Source organism: Taudactylus pleione, unplaced genomic scaffold, assembly GCF_031769625.1.
Source record: "Taudactylus pleione unplaced genomic scaffold, aTauple2 ptg000678l, whole genome shotgun sequence".
Taxonomy (NCBI): domain Eukaryota; kingdom Metazoa; phylum Chordata; class Amphibia; order Anura; family Myobatrachidae; genus Taudactylus; species Taudactylus pleione.
The window spans coordinates 2,092,501-2,114,381 of NW_028285080.1; the positions used below are offsets into that span (position 1 = coordinate 2,092,501).

Consider the following 21,881-nt stretch of genomic DNA (forward strand, 5'->3'; position numbering starts at 1 on the left):
ATTGTGCACCCCTTTCCCAGTAGTCAGTACTCCTCATTCAGCAAAGCACCCATTGCCTCATTATGCACCCTTTGTCAGCAGAGCACCCCTCACCCAGCACAGCACCCCTGGCCTCATTAATTATGCATCCCTTCCCGGCACAGCACCTCTTAGTCATTCAGAACCCCTGGCTAGGCTGGCCTCTATGCACCCCTTTTCCAGCACAGTCAGCACCTCTCCATTCCAGCAGCACAGTTAGCACCCCTGGCCAGGCTTGTCTTTATGCACTGTGCATCCCTTTTCCAGCACAGACATCACCTCTCAGTCAGATCCAGCAGCACCCCTCTGCCCAGTGCTGAGAGCTCAGCTAGCTTACTTAAGACAGATTCACTCTCATCTGTCTCTTCTCTTCTCCAGCGAGGCCATGGAGGCAGTCATGGCCAATACTTCAGCTCCCAGGACTGTCCCTTTTGCTGGACTTGATGGGCGCTGGTGTCTGATGGAGGTGGAGCCGTGAGTTGTGACTCACGACTCAGCTCTGCAAAGGCCCATGGGAGGAGTGGCTGCAGCTGGGCCTTTGCAGAGCTCACTTATAGCCAGAATGAGCTTCTGCGCGTGAGTTACTAGCAGTGGGTAGCCTGTTAGTTGCAGCTCCGTTACTACGTCGCAGCCACAGAGCCGCGGGATGCCCCTACAGCATTACAGATGCCCTAAGGCATTTGCCTAGAATGCCTATGGCTGGCTCTGAACATGGGAGTGTTCTAAAACTTATGAACATTGTATGTATAAAATCAGTGCACGACCATTTTTCCAGGGTTAGCAGTCCCAGAGTATCTAGAAGTGTTGCTAATGGTAAATGGTTGTTACTCCATGAAGAGAACCCACTGAGGTATCTCAACTTAGTTCTCGTTATTTATTAGATGTTTTTGTGTTATATAAAATAGGGACTAATGCAGATATGGTAGGTAGTTGGGCATAAATTCCTGGAGAAAAAGTGTGCATGCAAAACAGGTTGTTATGAGAGCCGTACACATCTTCAGATGCTTACACCTGAGCACCGACAGCATATGCACAGTGTTTACACGACATCATCATCATCATCCTGTATCAGCACATACCCTTTAGCAGGCGGTAAAGATACTCCACCTAACAGGTGTATATGCTCATAACTGCGTCTCTTCATACAGGCAGATGACCTTAGTACAGGCACATTCCTGTGGATAATTTACTAAGGCTCTCAGGGAGATCCCGGGGAACAGGCACAGATCGGAGGTATTGGGGGGTTCAGTGGCACTGTATATTGCATTTACAGCAATATTTTTATCAAGCCCCTGGACCACTCACTTCCCCAGTGAAGTAAGTGAATCCAGAAGGCTGGCATATTCTCTAGGGAATCCAGGAGAATTCCAAAAAAATCCTGAGTTTCCCATACAGTCTGGGAGAGAAGGCAGCTATGCACAGGCGGAGGCCATCTTATGAATGGGAATGGGAATGTCCTTTGCCTTTGTTTAGGCATTTATACACTGTGATGTTCTTTTGTTGTACCATTCACTTAAATTAAACACACAGTCAATCTAAGTACTACATTTACCTATATTAACCACCGAGTTTATATACACACACACAGTATATAATAAGCACAGCTTGTCATCGTATATATTTGTACACTGAAAAACTGTTTAAGTGATTGCTACATGTAGCATGGAAGTGTGAGGTGACCGCATAATGACAGTGCAGATTGCTCATCGATTTAATGCCTGTGTGTCAGACTCCATCCACACCCAAGAAAACACAGTGATGCACAGTGACTGTTCCGGTGTAGTCAGCTCTAATTAGTGTAACTGGGAGTAATAGACTGGTTGCTAGGTTATTAAAAAAGCTATGAAATATATTCATTTTTATGCTTACAGAAAATAAATAAGCTACAGAAACTATGGAACAGAGTGTGATCCCGCACAAGAGACTTTGGAATACAATGTATATTGAAACATATATTAAATTATCTTAAATGGTTTTCATTTTAATTTTGATGTTTTCATTCCAAGTGATTTAAGGTACAGAATTCCTACCACCAATATTTATTCCAATAATATAAACACTTAATCACTTGGATGGTGCTACCACTAACTCTATATATCACATGAGCAAAGAAAGAAAAGAGAGTTTCTATATTTGGTGCACTCTAATTCATAATTGTATGCCACCTATTGTTGGAGTATTATGTATGCATTAAAATTTTAAATCTTTATTGGTCATAATATTAATATATATATATATAATAACGTGGGTACCATGTAGCGAAATATGATTAAAATCAATAACTCATAATTAAAGAAATAAACAAAAACAATAAGGTATGTGAGTGATATCAAAAAATATATAAAGTGAAATAAAAGATTTTCCAAATACCGCTGTCTTATTATTATTCTTATACCACTGATATATTTCCCTACTAAGATGTCAGTATTAGTATACTGTTGATAGGTACTGATTGTAATATAAATATAACCTTAGTCTAGTTATTATAACACTTGGACCATCAAGATCCTTTCTTCTATTTTTTCTTTTAGATACACAGTGTTATTGGTGCTATTAACTTATATTCTTATGACATATCGAGTTGCATTCATAAAAGGAGAATAATAAGTGATTCACAAGTAGCAACTTATTCATCTGTGTTCTTTTCCTCTTATTATACACTGTTGCCAATGAATAAAGTTACCACATATTATCCTGGTTATCTCAGTTTAAACCATCCAATAGGACGTAAAAAGTTTATGTTATACTATGATACCATTCAACCAGTTCATAGCGTCACCACGTGTTGAAGGAAAAATAAATAATATAAATTTTAATTCGACCTATCATAGGTACATATTTTCCTCAACCTTTACAAACGCTGCAGGGAACATATCATCTCACTTATTATATCATAAGCTGCAACACTGGTATAATAATACTGCAACTCTAATCATGCATGAGGCAGCGGTATACATGGAAACGCTGACGCGCGTTTCCTTGTATACGGCTGCCTCATGCATGACAGCATGTAAAGTGTGAATGCTAACTAGAGCTCCACTAATAACTATTAGAATATATATACCTGTGATTTTCCCTATTGATACGGTCAATATACATGATGCTATTGAGAGATATATTTGTTTGTTAGAAATCACTGAATGCACGGGTGCAACTCGTGCTATGACAATTAGAGTTGCAGTATTATTATACCAGCGGCCGGCGGCCGGCTGTAAATCATACCGATCCAGTCCCAACATGTTATCAAACTCCCCCGGGCCATGACCATGTTTTCCCAGCATGCAATGGAGGGGACTCTTTTTTTTTTTAAAGACACAAGGGGAGATGTATCAAACATCTGAGAGATATAATGGAGATGTTGCCCATAGAAACCAAACGGCTTCTATAGCATGATAGGAAAAAGTGACAGTTAGATGCTAATTGGTTGCTATTGGAAACTTCTCCACTTTATCTCTCTCCAAGGCTTGGTACATCTCACCTGCAGTATGTCCATTTCTTTCTTTCCCCTTTCTAAAACCCAATAAAGCTTACATAGCATGTAACTGCAGCAAAGAGAACCACCTATAAATCCTTTCTGGCAGCCCAGGTGTGGATCGCACTCCTCCCACGTATAAACATTAGGAATGCACTTTCATAACTGGCAATGTAAAATAATGCGCTTGGATGTGCAGTTCAGTCTTTAATAAATTGCAAAGTTTACAAACCGTAAAATAAAATTACTAAAATTTTGCGATTCTGCAAAACCGCGCATTAAGATGCCTCTCCCTATGGAATATATGCCTGCGAGCTGCAGGCATCGGCGACTTCCCAGTGAGTCTGGACAATGTTTTAGATTAGCAATCATTTATAAGGCAGAACCAGGTTGTTTTATGCCTTTTAAATTATTGCTACTTTAAAAGATTGTAGGCTGTTACTACTTTACCTCTATATGTTTGTGCATGTTACAGTATAAAACAATATGTAAGAGATTATCTGATAAACAAATTCTCTCACAAACAACTCGACAAATATTTTACAGCAACATTTATTTTTTTATTTCAAAATACAACAATAAATAGTCATGAAATATTACAGGCGGAACATTTCATTTCCGGAGACAGCGGATAAGCCGGGAAGATGAGTAACATGGGACTAAGTAATTGAATTCCCAATGCAATTAATACAGTTATATGTTGCTTGTCTCCAGATGGGCCTTCCATTGGTACATAAATGTATTAGAGAGGTTTTAAGGGCATGGGCTGAGGGGGGGGAGCACCATCTGTTATTATACTACAACACATCAGTAACATTTAAATAGCTGAGTTCCACTGCATGGTTATTTTAGCTTTAGTCAGCTGTAACACGTACCATGGTTACAGTGCACTCTGAATGTACAGGACTAAAAGGATACATTGAAATGAATGAGCAGAGGATAGCCCTGTCCAGCTGTTCCTTTCAATCAGTTCCAAAAACTTAAATTCAACCAATGTAAAATAAAAGCACTCTCTCTTCAAAATGTATAAGATTACCTAAAGTAAATCTAGGTAATCAATATAATTAGAGAATACATAGTGCTTACTATATCTATTGCTGCTATTGTGCTATGCTTAGTATGCTTTATATAGTTACATGTGACACACTACAGCTATTTTCAGCAGTTTTAAGAATAGAGTTGAAGACTAAAAATTGTACATAGAAAAAAAACAAAAACCTTTGTTTCTGAATGTGGTACTAAGTAGGCGGTGTACTTACTACAAACCTCAGAAGGTGATGCTCTTTCCTCTAACAATCTCTGCATTATGTTGTTTAGATATATTTACTTTTTCTTTTTTTGTAAGTTGCAATATGCTTTGTGATAATCCACGGAGCATGTGTGCATGATTGCCAACCAGCAACTGCTTTACCAGCAGGAAAAGTGTTTTGGCATTCACCAAGGGAAATATACACAGGACACATGTGTGACTATTGGTGAATTTGTAGGTTGGTTAATACCTTAAAGTTTGTTAAATCCTTCCATTATCTTTTTTTTTTTGTTACCTATTATTACACATTACGCCGTAGCTGTAAGTAGCTCAGTATTTAGGATATTTGTCAGCAGTATTATAATTTGCCAGTGTTACCAATGCGGTTTGAACAATATTGCACTGCTGTCGTCCATTCATACAATGTAAAGGAGGCTTGTATATGTCACATAGGAATTTGACAACAGATAAAACTATCAGTATGGCACATTGAAGACTATTCACTAGCTAACACCTTGTTCAAGCTAAAGGGATCTTTGTGTGATTTCATCCTATGCCAAATTCTTTTTACAGTAAACCCCTATTTTATATGGTTATATTTAATGGGAATGAACATACAGCTGCCTTTTGATTAGATATTGTAGTATATATTTTGATTTTCTGTAACAATCATGATAGTTACTAATTGTGCCGTACACTGCATGGAATATTTATATTAAAAATGAAAGGCAATATTTTTTTTTTTTCAATTTAATTTGAATGTGTAAGACAATTGGTAGGTATTGGGAGAATGGGTAGACGCATGAAAAAAGTTGCACTTTAGAGGCATTTTAGTGACACGCTTCTATCAATTTAACCTACTGTGCGGTGAGTGCATGAGTAAAGGTTGAGCAGCGTTCTAAAAGCTGAACATTTTAGATGCTTCAAGAGGGTTCACCAATTAATCGGGACCTTTTACGTTGTCAAGTAAACTATCAAAGCTTAGTCGACAACCTTTATACAGCATTATATCTAAAGATATTTATACAGAAATAAGTTATTTCTACGCTTTGTAAATGCATTCTTTAATGTAACAAACTTTATATATTTGTTCACGAAAATTGCCTGCACTATAGCAGCCTAGAGAATAGATGCATCATTTTATATCAAAAGAGCTTAGGATTCCACAGCATAGTAAACCGGGAAAAAGAAAAAGAAAATTCTAGAGCCTACCCTCGAACTATACTGGTGCTGGTGCAGAACCATTTTTATAGTAGCTGTACTGACCTAAACCCTCTACACTGTTGTATACCAGATACAAGGTGAGATACCTCTCTGACTAAGGGGGGTATACAATTAGCAGCGCTGCTAATAGATCATTGCGGGGCTGTCCAATTAGCCCCGAAGTGCCACCCGATGCTGGCACTTATCGTGGATATTTTTCGGGACCTGATGTGTCCAGAAAAATAATCCACGAAAAGTGCCGCTTTTTCACCAACCAAATGGTCCATGCTCTTATTGCGGATTCTATGTGTTTTCGGGAGAAATATCCTATTATTGACCAAAATAATAGGATAGGGGGGGAAAAAAACAGGGATACTCTGCAGAAAAATCCCCGCTTTTCACCGAACGCAGCTAAGTACCCTAAGAGTAAGAATTCAATTAGCCCCAGGTGCAAAAAAGTGGAGTTTTTCACAAGTTTTTTTCATGATTTTATTCTCGTGGTATTCAGTTTAGTTCCCTTTTTTGTGTGCGAATAAATATATATTTTTGGGAGAAAAACATAGAATCCGTGATAAGTTCACAGACGTATGAATTTTAGCAGCTGGCATCACAAGAACTGGCTATTTATCAGGGATTTTTTTTTCCGGAACCTACTATGGTCCCAGAAAAAAAATCCCCAATAATAGCTGCTGGCGGACTCATTTCAGGGCTAAATGAATAGCCCTGGGAGATCAATTATCCCGTGGTAAATTAGCATGGGTAATTGAATTCCCCCCTAAATTGTGTGTATCATATCCTGATACAACACACTGAGAGGAAGAGACCTGTAATAGAAAAAAAAATCTTGACAACTCTAAACTGTAATTACATTGTACTGTTACTCAGGGATGCTCCTGAGATAGCGATGAGAAAAAAAATTACAGTTTGTGGCACAAACATGAAATTATTATTATTGTAGTATTTTAATTGTATAGCCCCACAAAGGGGCATATCCAAATGGGTGCGAAGTTTAACCAGGTAAACAAAATCTTGCGCCCAATTTTGTATTATCGCGGGTATGCATGCACTCGATACCCACGGTATCCAATTAAAAGAACAAGTGGGCGCGGGGTTTTTAGAGCCGATAACCCTGCAGCACGTGGGAAAAAAATTATACTTCCATGTCCGGGGTCTCCGCGGCTCCCAGTGGCATACGCTCCATCTTGTCACTGGGGCCCCTCCTGCTGCTGGGAGGCACAAGGCTTTATGGGGGGGGTCACACACACTGACGCTGCAGCAGAAGATTCGGCTCCTGACGATAAAGGAAGAAGACAGCGCTGCGGATGGTGAGTATATAAGAACTAATTATGCTAATTGGAAACATCCAATTGCTTAAATAGTCCTCAAGGGGGTGCCAGGGTACCAGAGCAAGTCCGCTGATCTTTCCAAAATTTAACGATTTTAGGAAAAATCAGACTTGCTCTGGAGATGCAAGGAAAAACCCAGCACCTAAGTAAATAGCAAAAATTCCACACCTGCAGGAAAAACCTTACAGGTGCGGGATTTTTGCTATTTTCGCACCTAATTGAATATGCCCCAATGTATCCATAGTGCAGTTTGTCTAGAATTACAGTGGTATTAGCAAACACTACAATACAGTATAAAAAGGTTCAAACAGAAAGAACAGGGCAAATAGTGTGATATTGATACAATTAAATGAGTGACAGCTATTTACAGTAGTACACAATGACCTAGTGCCCTGGAAGACAGAAAGTATCAACATCTCTGACTGTGTGGGAGCACAATAATAGTCCAACTGTGGATTCTTGCCTTTATTGCAGGTCTGTACTTAAGACCCCTGAGAATTTTGAATAGAAAACAGGTGGTCACATCTGTGTCATCTGTAGTCTTGTTTAATTTCTCCTGTGCCTGCATGAAAATGGAGCTATGTGGATCTTAGTTGGGTACTGGATCCTGGCGGTCATAATACAGACAGCGCCATCCTAACAGGATTAGGTAAATATCCTAACCCTTCTTTCCCGCAGCCTAAGCCTAACCCCTAATACTTACCGTCAAGATGTCAGCAGTCAGGATTCTGGAGCCGGTATCCCGACCAAGAGGCTGACTACATGCCATGGAGCTTTCTTAATCTGAACTAGGGAAGCTAATTCTGCCACATTTTTGTAATCCCGGGATTTAATTATACAAAGATATGCCCCCACACACACTGCTTTCCTTCTCCCTTGTTCCCCCCTGGAATCCCTCTCCCTACTCCCCTTTCACTTACCTTAGTCACACAGTGGTGGCCAGAAGGAGCTTCTCTTGTGGGCGGGTGCATTGTCCAGTCCTCTTCCAGGCTCAGCTGCAGTAGAAGAGCTGGAGTCCTATGATGATGCTGCTCGCAGTCACTGATTGGCTGGGAGTGATGTCATAACATAATGCGCTCCCAGCCTACCAGTGACTGAGAGCAACAGCATCATGGGACACCATCTATTCTATGGGCAACTGTTAAAGCCTGAGAGGACAGGATAATACAAACTGAACCGAGAAGGTAAGTATTATCCCACTGCCCCTGCCCAATCCACAGTGTGTTTTGAATCACGTAATACCCGGGATTTAATTATTATAGTGTAATACCACTGAGAGATAACTAAGGAACCATGCATGCTCTTCTCTGCCTTGCCTGTATGTCACTGATGTGGAATATACATCTGCATGGCTTGCAGGCTGCCACCTGTCACCCAGAACTGTGAATGGGGGAGATCTATCAAACTTTCTAAAGAAGACAGGTGGGGAAGATGCCCATAGCAACCATTCAGCATCTAGCTATCATTTTATAGAATGTACACTATAAATGATAGCTAGAATCCTATTGGTTGCTTTGGCCACCTAACTTCTCCACCTGTCTTCTAAAGAAGATTTGATACATCTCTCCCTAAGTCACTTGGAGCAGAAGCTTCCCTACACCAGCCATAGGGGCCTATTCATCAAGGCAGTGTTTCATAACAAGCAGAAACTGTAGTATATGCATAATATTATGTATCAGCAATAGTATGCACTAATAGCCTATTGCTGGAGATTAGTCCCCATTATTATTAATGGGGAAGACGGTCTGACCCCTATGTACCAAACTAGTTTGCCCCTTTGGTGTACGCCATCCGTAGATGGTGTAAACCGTTTAACACCAATTGAAGGCATTTTGGCAGAAGTGAGATCATCCTATCCCTCTCCTGCAGCCACTGGCCAGCTCTGGAAACGGACAGTGTACACATGGAAAAGACTCTTCCAATTCACCACTGATGTAACTCACAGGGAGAGCGTCTGGAGCTACCACTGTCCCTGCGAGGTACACATAGTACATAGTACGGATATTTTCATTAGAAAAGAAAAAATCCCTTGCTATACAGACCATTGCTAATCACGGCAGTGCCGCGATTATTAATACATGGGCCCCTTCAACTTAAAGAAGTAGAAAGAGAGAGATACAGACTGACTGCCAGGCTCCCACCTCTGTGTGCTACAGAGTAAACTAGGAATGTGGTGCCGAAGTGATGCTCACAAATCCATCGTAAAGTTAATGATTTATTTCAGAGTCTCCTTTTTACAAATAGTCTGTCAGTGTCTGATGGTTTATAAGGTGTATGACTTCATTATATGTCAATAAAAGTAGCTCATTTGTTTTGTATAAAGTAGTGAACTTTGTTATAGTGGGGCGAATGAGAATAATTAAGATTGATCAGGGCTGGGTACACCCTATACGATATATCGTACGATATATCATTCGGAGGCAGATCAGAACAATATATATTGCATCGTATAATATGTACGCCTGATCAATCGTTCACTTCTTTGCCCCATCTGCTGTTCTGCTCAGCAGATGGACCGATGCAATGAATGACGTGGTACAATTACATGTAACGATACATTGCACTGTTGTGTGCAACAATGTACGGTGTGTGCGATGGACAATTACATCGCATCATACAGTCACTGCGTCGGACTAACGTATGGTGTGTACCCTGCTTTAACCTCACTTCATGGGAGCATCAAGACACGCCTCCTCTGCCCTAAGCTCTGTTATATGTGTACCTTTATTCATCTGTGACATGAGGGCGGGCATGATTTAGTACGGTGAATATAGTAAAATAAATATTATATATATTAAATATAATATTGTTTTGGAGTACAATTAAAATGTAACAAGCCTATGCAATAGTGAAAAACATTTGGATGGCTACAAATACACACATCACGTATTTATTAAAATAGGAATAATATAGTGTTATGTGAGATGATTTTCTCCTGCCATACATTTCCTTTGTTCTTCAATGCTACCTGCATCCTGGTCACACAGTTTATGCACACACACAGTATATAAACCAGATCACTGTCCTGCTTATTACAGTGAGATTGCAGTCTGTTCCTGTGTGTCCCATTGTTATCCATTTCCAATTACCTGGCTTGAATCAATTGGACTACTGGAGTATTTAAAAACAATTAACTAGAGGTACTTACAGCAAGTGACATAATCAAAGTGGTTTCTCTTTGGCAGTGTCTGCCCACAGTCAAAGAATGGATAACACAGGATACAGAGGGCATTTATCTCTATGGTACATACTGTATGCTATCAGGACACACTGTGCACAATAGACTAAACCTTCCAGCGCGTGCTTAATACGTGTTTACCATTAACAAACATTACAGAATTCAGCCAGATATTGCCAAAGTGGGTGTGTGTGTGTGTGTGTATATATATATATATGTATGTGTATATATATATGTATATATATATATATAAAATATTATAGGGGATGTATTCTAAACTACCCCAGGTCACTGGAATGTAAAAGGCAGGATCGGATTATTACACTTTGAAAAGAAGACAGGACGGATAGCCTGCAACAAAGCAGAGTAACACGGATATATATGGGAAAGTCTCAGCAATCTGTTAAAGTCAGGGTGCAGAACAATTAGGATACATGCAGTACAGCAGGAACCGTAGCCTATAGACGAGTCATGCACCCCGGCAGTAGTGCCCGGACATAGGTGACAATGAGGAGGTCAAGGCGCCCAGCTCCGAAACAAAGCACATAACTGTTACCTGCTCTCCAGCTCATCTAAACTCTCCAGCAGGTAACTGGATCGAGCTGCCATAGACATAGAGCGGCAGAACTTGCCCCCATTCTGCCCCTCGTTGGTCTTGGCTTGGATCCTAGCTTGGGCCATGCTGCCTCTTCCCAGTCACTGCACCACGACCCCTGATCCTGCCTGCGGCGGGGATGCACCAACTCTTCTCTAGGATCTTTCTAGACGCATCAACTTCTGACAGACTGATGAAACATTTCCTAACAAGGTCCTGGGCGGTCCCTGCAGTGCAATGTCCCCTAGCACCCGCCTGCTGCTGTGTAGTCAGTGTGTGTGTGCATAGCTGCACTGCACTTGTCTCGTCCTTTCTAGCTGTACTCAATATGCAGCTCGTACTTCTCGTCTCCAGTGTTGGATTGTGCTCTGCTCTATTGTGGCTGTCACCCTTTTTTTTTTTTTTTTTTTTTTTTTACTCGAGCTTAGTAGAGGAGCCACTAGCCCAGATTTCCATGTACATTCCAGAATTGTCCCACTGGTATTATTTTGTACAGTATTCAATATATCTGATGTAACTGCTGCTGCATCCTTCACTTAAAGAGCCAAAGGGGTATATTTACTAAGTTGCATGTGTTTAGAAGTGGAGGTGTTGCCCATAGCAACCAGATTCTACTTTACATTTATCTAGAATAATAGCTAGAATCTGATTGGTTGCTATGGGCAACATCTCAACTTAAAAAGCTGAACTAAATAAACTCAAAAGTCTTTTTTTTGGTTCTAAATCAGTGTCATGTTTAGGTTTTGCCAATATATATATATATATATATATATATATATATATATATATATAATAGCAAAGTTGCTGGCACTCTCATTCTCCTTGAAGCAATTAGCAATGGTGCCCTCCCTTACCCTGGCAGACGCCGGTAGATATGTAACACAGGCAGTAGTGGCTGCGGCACTTGTAGCGGCTTGTAGACAAGTAAACAATCTCTTTTGGTATCAACTTTTCATGAATTTACTTCATATCCTGACGAAATGAAGTAAATTCATGAAACGTTGATACCAAAAGATTGTTTACTTTTCTACAAGCCGCTACGAGTGCCGCCACTACTGCCTGTGATATATATATATATATATATATATATATATATATATATAAATATATAAATAAACCATAGTGGTACAGCAGTGGCAGACAGGATGGCAGTTTAAGAATATTCTGTAGGGCTGTATAACTTATCATTAATCAAGAACTATTGGCTTAAAAGTAAAAGCCTGGTAGAATATATAATATATGACAAACACACTTTTCCAAACAGCAAATCACAGGCCTCAGGCCAATATAAGTGATTGCTGCCATATTAAAGTCTAGTAGTAAACTAGATAACCATCAAACTTATGCTACCTACATACTATACAATTATTGAGCCAATTTGCAAATAATCGGCCTTATTTATTGTATTGTGTGTATGAATGATCATTTCAGCATTTCATCGATAAAACAGTTAGAAAACATCCTCAAAAGCATTCCTTCAATTATCTGATCTGTCGGTCAAGAGCGAAAATCTCAGCCTCAAATTTTCAATAATCTGCCCATATTTCCTATGTTCTCCTGCAGGGGCGTAACTAGAACTTTGTGGGCCCCATAGCAAAATTTTTAAGGGGCCCCCAACTCAGGTCTCAACCAGAGGGCCCTAAGGTGTTCAATTATAATGAAAGGCCACTATATACACACACACACGTTAATATAATATAGACACATATATGCACATACAGTACATGTGTATATATAAACACATATGCCTATACATACACACATGTATATATACACAGACACACACATATATATATATATATATATATATATACACATAGGGCCTGATTCAGACCCACTCGCAAGCGGGTCGATGGTGGGGTAAAGCGCGTGCGCAAGCCCCAGAGCGAGAGAGAAATTCTCTTGCTCCGGAGCTCGCTACAAACGGGGCGGCTGTCAATGTTGATCGACAGCTCGACCCGTTTTGTAGGCGAGGTGGGGGGGTGGCTGCACAAACGGAGGTGTTCCTGAAGGAACGCCTGCCGTTTGTGGGCGGTCCTACTACCTCACGAGTGAGGTCAGTAGTGAGCTTCCGGTTCTATTAGAGCCGGAAGCTCACTGGGGCTTACGGCAGACGAGACCCTACCACAAGGGTCTCGTCGCAAGCCCGATGGTCGCGACAATCACCTGGCCGCTCGCTAAAGCTGTGGGTGGTCACCTGTGGAGGCCAGGTTTTTAAAAACAAAGCGGCCGCCCTGATTCAGAGCGAGCGCTTGCTTTTGCGAGCGGCTCTGAATCGGGGCCATAGACAGGTTGTGACACAGAACAAGAAGAGAGCACTTTGTATATGCACTTACACATTCCTCTCTCTCCACAGGCGAAGTCAACCTCATAGTGGGGCCGGGCTGCGGCTGTGTCCTGCCTTCTTCCCGCCTCCTCCTTCCCTGCAGCCTGGCCAGCAAGTCACTGAGCCGCAAGTTGCAGCTTCCCATCCTATTGGACAGCTGAGCCGTTGCTCAGCAGTTCAACCCCGCACTGCTGTGCGCGGTGCTGATTGCTGTCACTGACTGACTGCTGTCAGTGTGGTTGGCGACGCTGCAGACCGGACCGGTAATAGAGATACGATCTGTGGTGGGGTGGGGGGGAACTCTTAGAGAGGGGGGCCCGGGGGTACTTACTCCGCAGGTCCCCTCCCCTTAGGCAACACTTCACCAGGGACCAGCATGCTGTCCACTCGCCCCATTGTTAATATGGCCCTGGGTGCAGGGGGTTCTTTGCTGGGCCGGCGGGCCCACTAAGCTGCTGGGCCCCAAAGCAACCGCACCCCCTGCACCCTCTATAGTTACACCAATATTCTCTTGTCACTATATGTCATCATCTTTGTGGGTGGACATATGCAAAATAAGTGTGGTGTGGTGAAAAATCGCTAGCTTCTATGGAAAAATTGTATAATGTGTAGTACAGATATTGGGGCTTTCAATTTTCTGAAAAATCGTCCCGTTCATCGTCCAGATTAAAAAAAAATTCTGACAGTGTGTAGCTAGCTTTACTTCAAACAGCATATCACAGGCCCGATACCAGTACTGGTGATTCAAGCCAGAGTAACAGCCTAGTAAAAAAGCTAATAAATTAATAAGTTAAAACAAACTTCTCATACAAGCCAATCACAGGCTTTAGGCCAATACAAACAATTTACGCCAGAGTAATAGCCTAGTAGAAAATAATTAATAATTTAACAATAGAATAAATGGTTAATTAAAAAAATAAAAAACGTGCCTCCAAATCAGTAACCTGCCCCAGACCTATGAGCCTGGGCTAGCTTTGGAAAATAGGGGGAAAAACGGTGTAGGGTCCACCATGTTTCCCAATAACCTGCACCGGGCTGAACTAACATGGGAGGTTAAGGCGATAGCAGGGAAACACAGCGTGGTCACTCTGTCATAATGTTAACCAACCCCAAACTGGTTAGCTCAGGCCTGGAAACCCTGGGAAAGACAGGGTTCCCCCTCTCAATGGACAAACAGCCCTGGGCTCTTCCCCACACCCCTGGTTGCAGTGGGTGAGGGGTTAATAAAAGTGTGTTTCATTTACAGGTGGCCGACTAGTCCACTTGATGGTACTTGTTGAACGACAAGTGTCAGCCTGCCTGGACATAAGACCATAGCCGTAACAAGTGCGGAGCCCAGTGGACGTCCCAGCATCGGGCTAGCAGTGTGTATCGAATGGCACTCTGAAGCCAGAATCTCTACTGCAATGCTCCCTGGAGTGTCCTTACAGCCTACCAGGGTAAGGAGAAGGTGGATGAAGGGCTGTAGGGCAGGAGAAAATGGGTGAAGAAGGGCTGTGGGACAGATGTGGAAAGAAGGTCTGTCGGTCGGGAGAAGGTGGGTGAATTAGCATTATGGGGCAGGTCAAAGGCAAGCGAAGGGCTGTGGGTCAGGAGAAGGCGGTTGAAGGAGGGCTGTGGGGCGGACGGAAAAGCATTGTAGGGAAGGAAAAGGCAGGCAGAGCAGCACTGTTGGAAGGGAGGAAGTGGAGCAGCCAAAAAGGTGATCTCCGTACATTGCTCTTGGTAACCCTAGGCTGCAACTGCACTGTGCACCCTATGAGGTGGTGACCCGTACGCCTACTCCACTCGAACGGGCCCTAGAGGCAGCCCAGAATCTAGGCAATCAACTGGGGGCTCCTGTACGCCCCAACTCAATCAGTGTTGTGAAGAACCTACACCCTCATTAACTGACATAGTACTATTGATTACTTCCCCTTGGACGGTGACCAGGTCCCCCCTTAACAGAACAGAACAATTCACCTCTCTTTAGAGGGAAAGTGCTTCACAACCAAATATATTGTCACCTGCCAGAAAACTGAAGTGATTACCCAAGATGAGAAAGAAAAAGGTTTTGTCTATTACTGTGAGCCACGTAATAGACAAAACCTTTTTCTTTCTCCTCTTGTGGTCTTGGGTAATCATTACCTTCTTGTCAGTTGATAGCACCCCATATTTAAATATAATTTCAAAAACATCAATACAGGATTTTTATCTAATACTGGTTGATGTGTGCAGATGTATCTATTCCTTTGTTTCTTCCAGAAAACTGAAGTGATAAGAAGATATAACAACCTCACTAAACACACACCTGAGCAATAAAAAGTTAATACTACCATGACAAGGGAAAAGAGGGCTGGGCCGGTGAGTGGGGACTTCAAACCTGCAAAAAGGAAGAGACCTCTCAGCTATTTTCTGACATTAGTACTCGTTGCATTCTATCATCAATATCATTGATTTTCTTTTTATGCGATACCCACATAACTCTTACTTTGTTTTCTTTCAGTAGACTATATTCATAAAATACCATTAATAATTTTACTCATTCTAAAGGTGCATATCCACTACACGAGTGTAGAACGACTGTACGATTACAACATCGTAATCGTTCATCATCCTGTGCAGTGGATAATGTGCCCACACTGAACGATATGTTGTTCAGTGCCGGCACCCTCCCTCATCCCGAACATGCACAACCTGACAATATCGGCAGGTTGGCCAGCATGTTCAGGTGATGACAGATGCCGGCAACGAGCAGCGGGAGCACGCATCGCTGCCGGCATATTCACTGCACGATTAATGATTGATTGATAACGATGTCGTAATCATTCAATTTTATCGTGTAGTGGATATGCACCTTAACACATGAAAATTGTTTTACCTCAAACTGCAAAAAAAGCAAAAAAGGGTTTATTGAAATTCCAAGAAAAGGAACTAAAAACAAAACAAACGTGATTTTTTTTTTTTACATTTTATAAGCCCAAGGAAGAAATACTTTGCAATTCTTTTTTCAGCAATAATCCATCTTTCCAAAATAGTAAAAAGTAGTATTCAATGTGTAGGTTTAGACAATAAAAAAAAATCTGCACTTTATTTGAAAATATATTTTTTTGCTGTCTTGGTTAAACGATTCCTATGTGTAGGAAGATTACAGTAGCCCAACCATGCATACCAAGTAGACAACCTACCACATTATACGAACAATCACTTTTTATTTTGGCACAAGATGGGGGAGGTAAGGGCTTTAGATAACCCTGCCTGTGGAAAATTTAATTTTTGTGACTTCCCTCTTTCAAGACAGGGTGCCCCCATATATGTGTGAACCAGTAGAAAGGGAATAGGGCACAATATGCCCTTCCCCCATCTATGGAAAACTATTTTTATCGTAATAGCTACTAGTGAGCCACATCATTTGGACGAGAACTATCCTCTTTAAAATGAGTGCCAACAAAGTTGCCTTTGTCATTATGGGGGTGAAAGGGAACAGCAGCATAACATTGTCCGGCGATCATCAGACAATTAGTACTAAGGGGACCCATTATTGGGAAATAGACATTGATACACAAGGACAGGTGCTATCTACTGCATATTAGCCCAGTCAGATTGAAGAGGTTCTTGGTGGGCTGTATGATCCAGTCACACAGGAAAGCTGGCCAGTGGTCAGGAGAATGTGAAAATTAAGAAAGAAAATATGTAAAGTTATGTGTGTACTGTCTAGAGGGGAAGTAATAAGGTAGGATAACTTATTGAAGTTACGTGGGTGATTCTGGAATTTGATAAGTTAGCCTGAAGAGATGAGTTTTCAGGGAACACTTGAAGGTTTAGAGAGTAGAGGAAAGTCTTATTGTAAGTGGGAGGGCATTCCAGAATGGGTGCAGCCAGGAAAAAGTCTTGTAACCATGAATGGGAGATTAATAGCCTTATGGGCAGGGCTGGCCATCTGGCACTTCTGGTAAATGCCAGAAGGACCGATGGCCAGATGGGGTTGGTCTGGCTATCTGCAGGCCAGCCCGAGCAGCAACTAAATCCGGCACTCTACTCTGCCGGTGCGTCAGCATCATGATGCCATATCATGTGACGCCTCAGCGACCTAAGGTCACGTCGCGGGCGCACCTGCTGTCCTATTCAAACGGCACTGCAGAAACCTGCATCTGCATCGTGATGCCAGGTAGATTGTAAAACATGCCCGCGAGAACACTGAAGCTGAACCTGCAGCACTGCCACCACAATGATGAGGACGCTGGACACCAGTGCCAGACAGACAGACGCTGTATCAGTGGACAGGGCAGCATCTCTGATCGAGGGCAACAGATTTCCAGGTCTTCTTAACGTTGTCTTCTGTGTGCAAATATGATGAATGACTGATCCTTCGAATAACTGAGCTCCTTAATCAAGTTGCAGCATACTTTAAAGTTTGTTCTCCGCCATGCATATTCTTTACATCTTTAAACAGTTTAGTGATATTTAAAATATACTAGCTGCCTTCACAGGATAGTCATTTTATGGAAATTAGTTGTGAGAATTGGACCTTTCTATATAAACAAAGGCACTTGTTACATTGTTGAGGTATGAAGCTTTGGTAGAGTGACTGATGCACTGATGACTGATAAGGTGAACGGCCAAATGTCTATTATACTGTAGGTAATAATGGTCAATATGCTAGAATTAACACTAAGGGGCCTATGTATTAATAATCACGGTACTTCCGCAGTTATTAAAGTTCTTAGTTGCCGGGAATATTTTCATTTTCAATTAAAATATCCCTGCTATGTACTACCTGGAACTCACAGGGACGGTGGTTGTGGTAACCGCTTTCCCTGTGAGTTATATCCCCGGCATTTAGAAGTCTTTCACTGAAGTGAAAGACTTCCCCGGGGGAAGCTGACACTGCGCATGTGCACAGCGTAAGCTTTCGGAACTGGCTGGAGGCTATGGGGGAGAGATGGAAATATCTCTCTCCTGCCCCTGGAGCCCCCATAGGCTTTCAGTAGTTTACACCAGCTGAAGAAGGTATAAACTACCTGGTACTAAACTCCAAAAAAGATTCATTTTTTGGAGTTTAGTACATAGGGGTAAGATCATAGTCTCCATTGATAATAATGGGGACTGCGATCTGAAGTGCTAATTAGCACTTTGCAGGAGATTTCTGTGAAATCACCTGCAATGTGCCATTAGTACATAGGATCGATACATAAAATTATGTACAAACCGCTGTTTCTGCATAATTTTATGTCAAAAATTTCTTGATACATAGGCCCCTAAGCAACATGCTGTACATAACTTGAAAAAGGCTAAATTATTGTCCTTTGTTTTTTTATATAACACATATTTAGGTACCAGGGGTCTGTTTCAGAACGGATCGCTATTGCGATCATGCACGCAATTCAGCTGTGAAAATATGCTAATGTTTGCAGCCGCTCAGCCAGCATAGAGATGCCCACTACCACTTTCCCACATCCATAATACCTCGCATCGTATATATTGGTAACATGGAGAATATCGGCCCATCATGCACAATTACAACAGCTCTGACCTGTCTCAGAAATTGCAAGTCTCGTCGCACACAGTGAGTACACAAGCTGCGTATGCAATTGCAGTGGCTAATTTATGCATGCCCATGAAACGGCGTTCAAATGGACAGGCACGCCTGCATTTCTCCAACCACTCCCCCGTCACCAGCCTCAAACGCTGACATCCGGGCACTCACTCTGCTATGGCTTTCTATGTGCGTGCATGATCACAGTGCGATTGCAATGCAATCGCTGCTCACGCACAGTGCAGTATGCACCATCGGCTGATCTGCATACACAGTTGCAATTGCAATCCATGCTGGATCAGTCGCCAGGTGAGAAGTTTTACACCTGAAAGAAAGTTTGGGTAAAAATTAAAAACTTTTTTGGAATTAACAATCTGCATCAGTATATTTAGGCTTTCAGGTTCTTATTTTACAGTAAGTGCAGTTTTTTTTACTCTTGGATTTTTTTTGTAGACATGGTATTATGTACATAAAAGCTGTACATATGTATAGATAGGTTGGTAATGTATCACTGTCTTCTTGGGTATTTGCTGTCCTTGTCCCAAGATTGAAAACTCTGAGGGTTCTTCCCTGCATACAGCATAGCTGACAAGTATTTAATAAAAATGAACTAGGTATATATATAATATAGAAATCTGATTGCCAAGTACTGATGCGTATCAGGCTGTTTTCCAGAGCAGGAAATGCTGTGTACCCCCACAAAACATGGGAGACTAAATTGAGTTCTCTGCCCATTGATAGAATTTAAATTATTTTGTTATGCAAAATTACATATTTATGTACCCACATAGGCGATTGTATAACAAATCTGTTTTATCTAGATCAGTGGTTCTCAAACTTGGTCCTCAGGACTCCACACAGGTCATGTTTTCCAGGTCACCCAGCAGGTGCACAGATGTACTTATTACTCACTGACACATTTTAAAAGTTCCACAGGTGGAGCTAGTTATTTCAATTGTTTCTGTGAGGAGACCTGGAAAACATGCACTGTTTGGGGTCCTGAGGACAGTTTGACAACCACTGATCTAGATTGTATGCCTCCCTATATTGTTAGAGAAGCAGTCTGCACTATGTAAATGTCGTGGTCCCCACCTTACCTTTTAGTGGCCTGGCTGAAGTTTGATCACCCACTGCTAATTCCTTATAAATTGGTGCATTAGTGCAAATCTAACTGCTCAACGTCACAAAGCAGCACTTGTACTAGTCTTTTACCACCTCAAAAATTACCTTAAATTTATGCAGTTTTTTTCTATCTGGAATCTAACTCCATCCCTTTTTTCACCAGTCTCATTACACCTTGGGGGCAGTTTCGTTTAAAAGTGATGCTAGTAAAGTGCTACCGGAACTCTGCATGTTGCTATACTATAATTCTGTTGTGGCAGTAAGCGTAAGGGGCATTATTGTGGGGCATAAGGGGCACTGCTACCGTCATGACTACTACTGGCATGTGTATAAGGAGTACTACTGTGTGGAATAATGTGAATGGACTGTGTGGTGTAATGTGAAGGGACACTACTGTGTGATGTAACACAAACAAGTGGCACTACTGTGCAGTGTAATGTGACTAAGGGGCACTACTGTGTGGCATCATTTTAATTAGGGTACTATGGTGTGGTCACGCCCCTTCCCAGCAGGACCGCAATTTTCGCTGCATGCCTCCGGCGGGCACTCTCTCTTCAACTCTAGGTGTGTGCACCAATCTTCTTTATGTACATAGGGCACCAAAATGTGTAGTTACAGCTCTGCTTTGGTATGCACAGATGTGTCCTACTCTGTGTACAGCACCCCTGTCCTAAAAAAAAATAACACAATCTAATCCTCTACAACAGGGCTCGACAAATCCGGGGGGCCAGGTCGCCATGGCGACCAGATTATCCAGGGTGGGAAAAAGCAGATGCTCGTCAGCCCCAGTGCTGGCAGGCACTGTATTGTGCAGCAGTAGCCAATCGCTGCGCGGCGCCGTATCCCCCAGCCAATCAGTGGTTATCTCCTTTGTTCCTGCTGGGAGCAAAGCCAATCGCCGCTTGTCCCAGCCAATAGCGTGTCCTCAGCCAATCGCTGCGCGGTGCCGTTTCCTGATACCTCCTCTTTCCCCCCAGCACGCCACGCTCTATATCCATTCTCGGTGGAGGCTTGTGCTACCTGGTGAGCGTAAATGGAGATGGGGAAGCCAGCATAGGCTGGGCGGCAGCAGCAGAGAGGAGCCCAGTTCCTGCAGGCTGAGGTGGAAGCAGAATAACAGAGTAAAGGCAGCAGGTTCCTGAAGGAGAGCGGCTTCACCCTCTAGCAGCCTGCGCTCCTTCAGCCAGCTGAGCTCTCTGCACGCAGGAGGTGGTGAGGTGGACACTGCACAAGGCCGAAAGGACTGCAGGCGGACAATAGTGACCAAGGGCTCCCAGTAGGAGCAAAGGAGGTAACCACAGCCCCAAGTGATATCTATTCTTGCCCTCCAGTACTGTACCAGCTGCTATCTAACCTTGCCACCCCTTCCTACCCTTAGTCCTGCCTGCCCCTAACCCTCTCCCAGTACTGCACCAGCTACTGTCTGCCCTGGCACCCACAATTTTTTTTCTCTCGCCACGATCACTGATGGTGTACGTATAAGTGGCACACAATCAGCTGCGCTCCTCATTGCACTGTAATTTAATTAAAAAGGCGCTGTTGTGAGCGAGACGCAGGGTAGATCCCTGCGGCCGAATGTGCAAGGACTGAGACAGCCCTTGCACATTCGGATGCAGGGATCTACCCCATGGAAAGGTTTTGTAGCGGCATTTGCATAAAGTCACAGATGAGCGACTGCATCCACCTCTGAATCAGGCTCTTGGGGGGTATATTTACTAAAGTGCAGGTTTTTAGAAGTGGAGATGTTGCTCGTAGCAACCAATTAGATTCTAGCTATTATCTTCTAAAATGTGCTAGATAAATGTTAAGTAGTGTCTGAATGGTTGCCAGGAGCAACATCTCCACTTTTAAAAACTC

The 21,881-nt window shown here is 42.4% G+C and overlaps 1 protein-coding gene across 1 annotated transcript in view; it reads right to left on the minus strand.

Moving 5' to 3' along the window:
• Positions 1-11,247, minus strand: part of BAG2 (BAG cochaperone 2) — an 18,422-nt gene extending 7,175 nt beyond the window's left edge. Inside the window, exon 1 of the mRNA XM_088455926.1 lies at positions 11,023-11,247. Within this exon, the coding sequence (XP_088312052.1) occupies positions 11,023-11,147 (125 nt within the window). The 5' untranslated portion in view covers positions 11,148-11,247. The remainder of the gene's footprint in view (positions 1-11,022) is intronic.
• Positions 11,248-21,881: the final 10,634 nt, after the last annotated feature.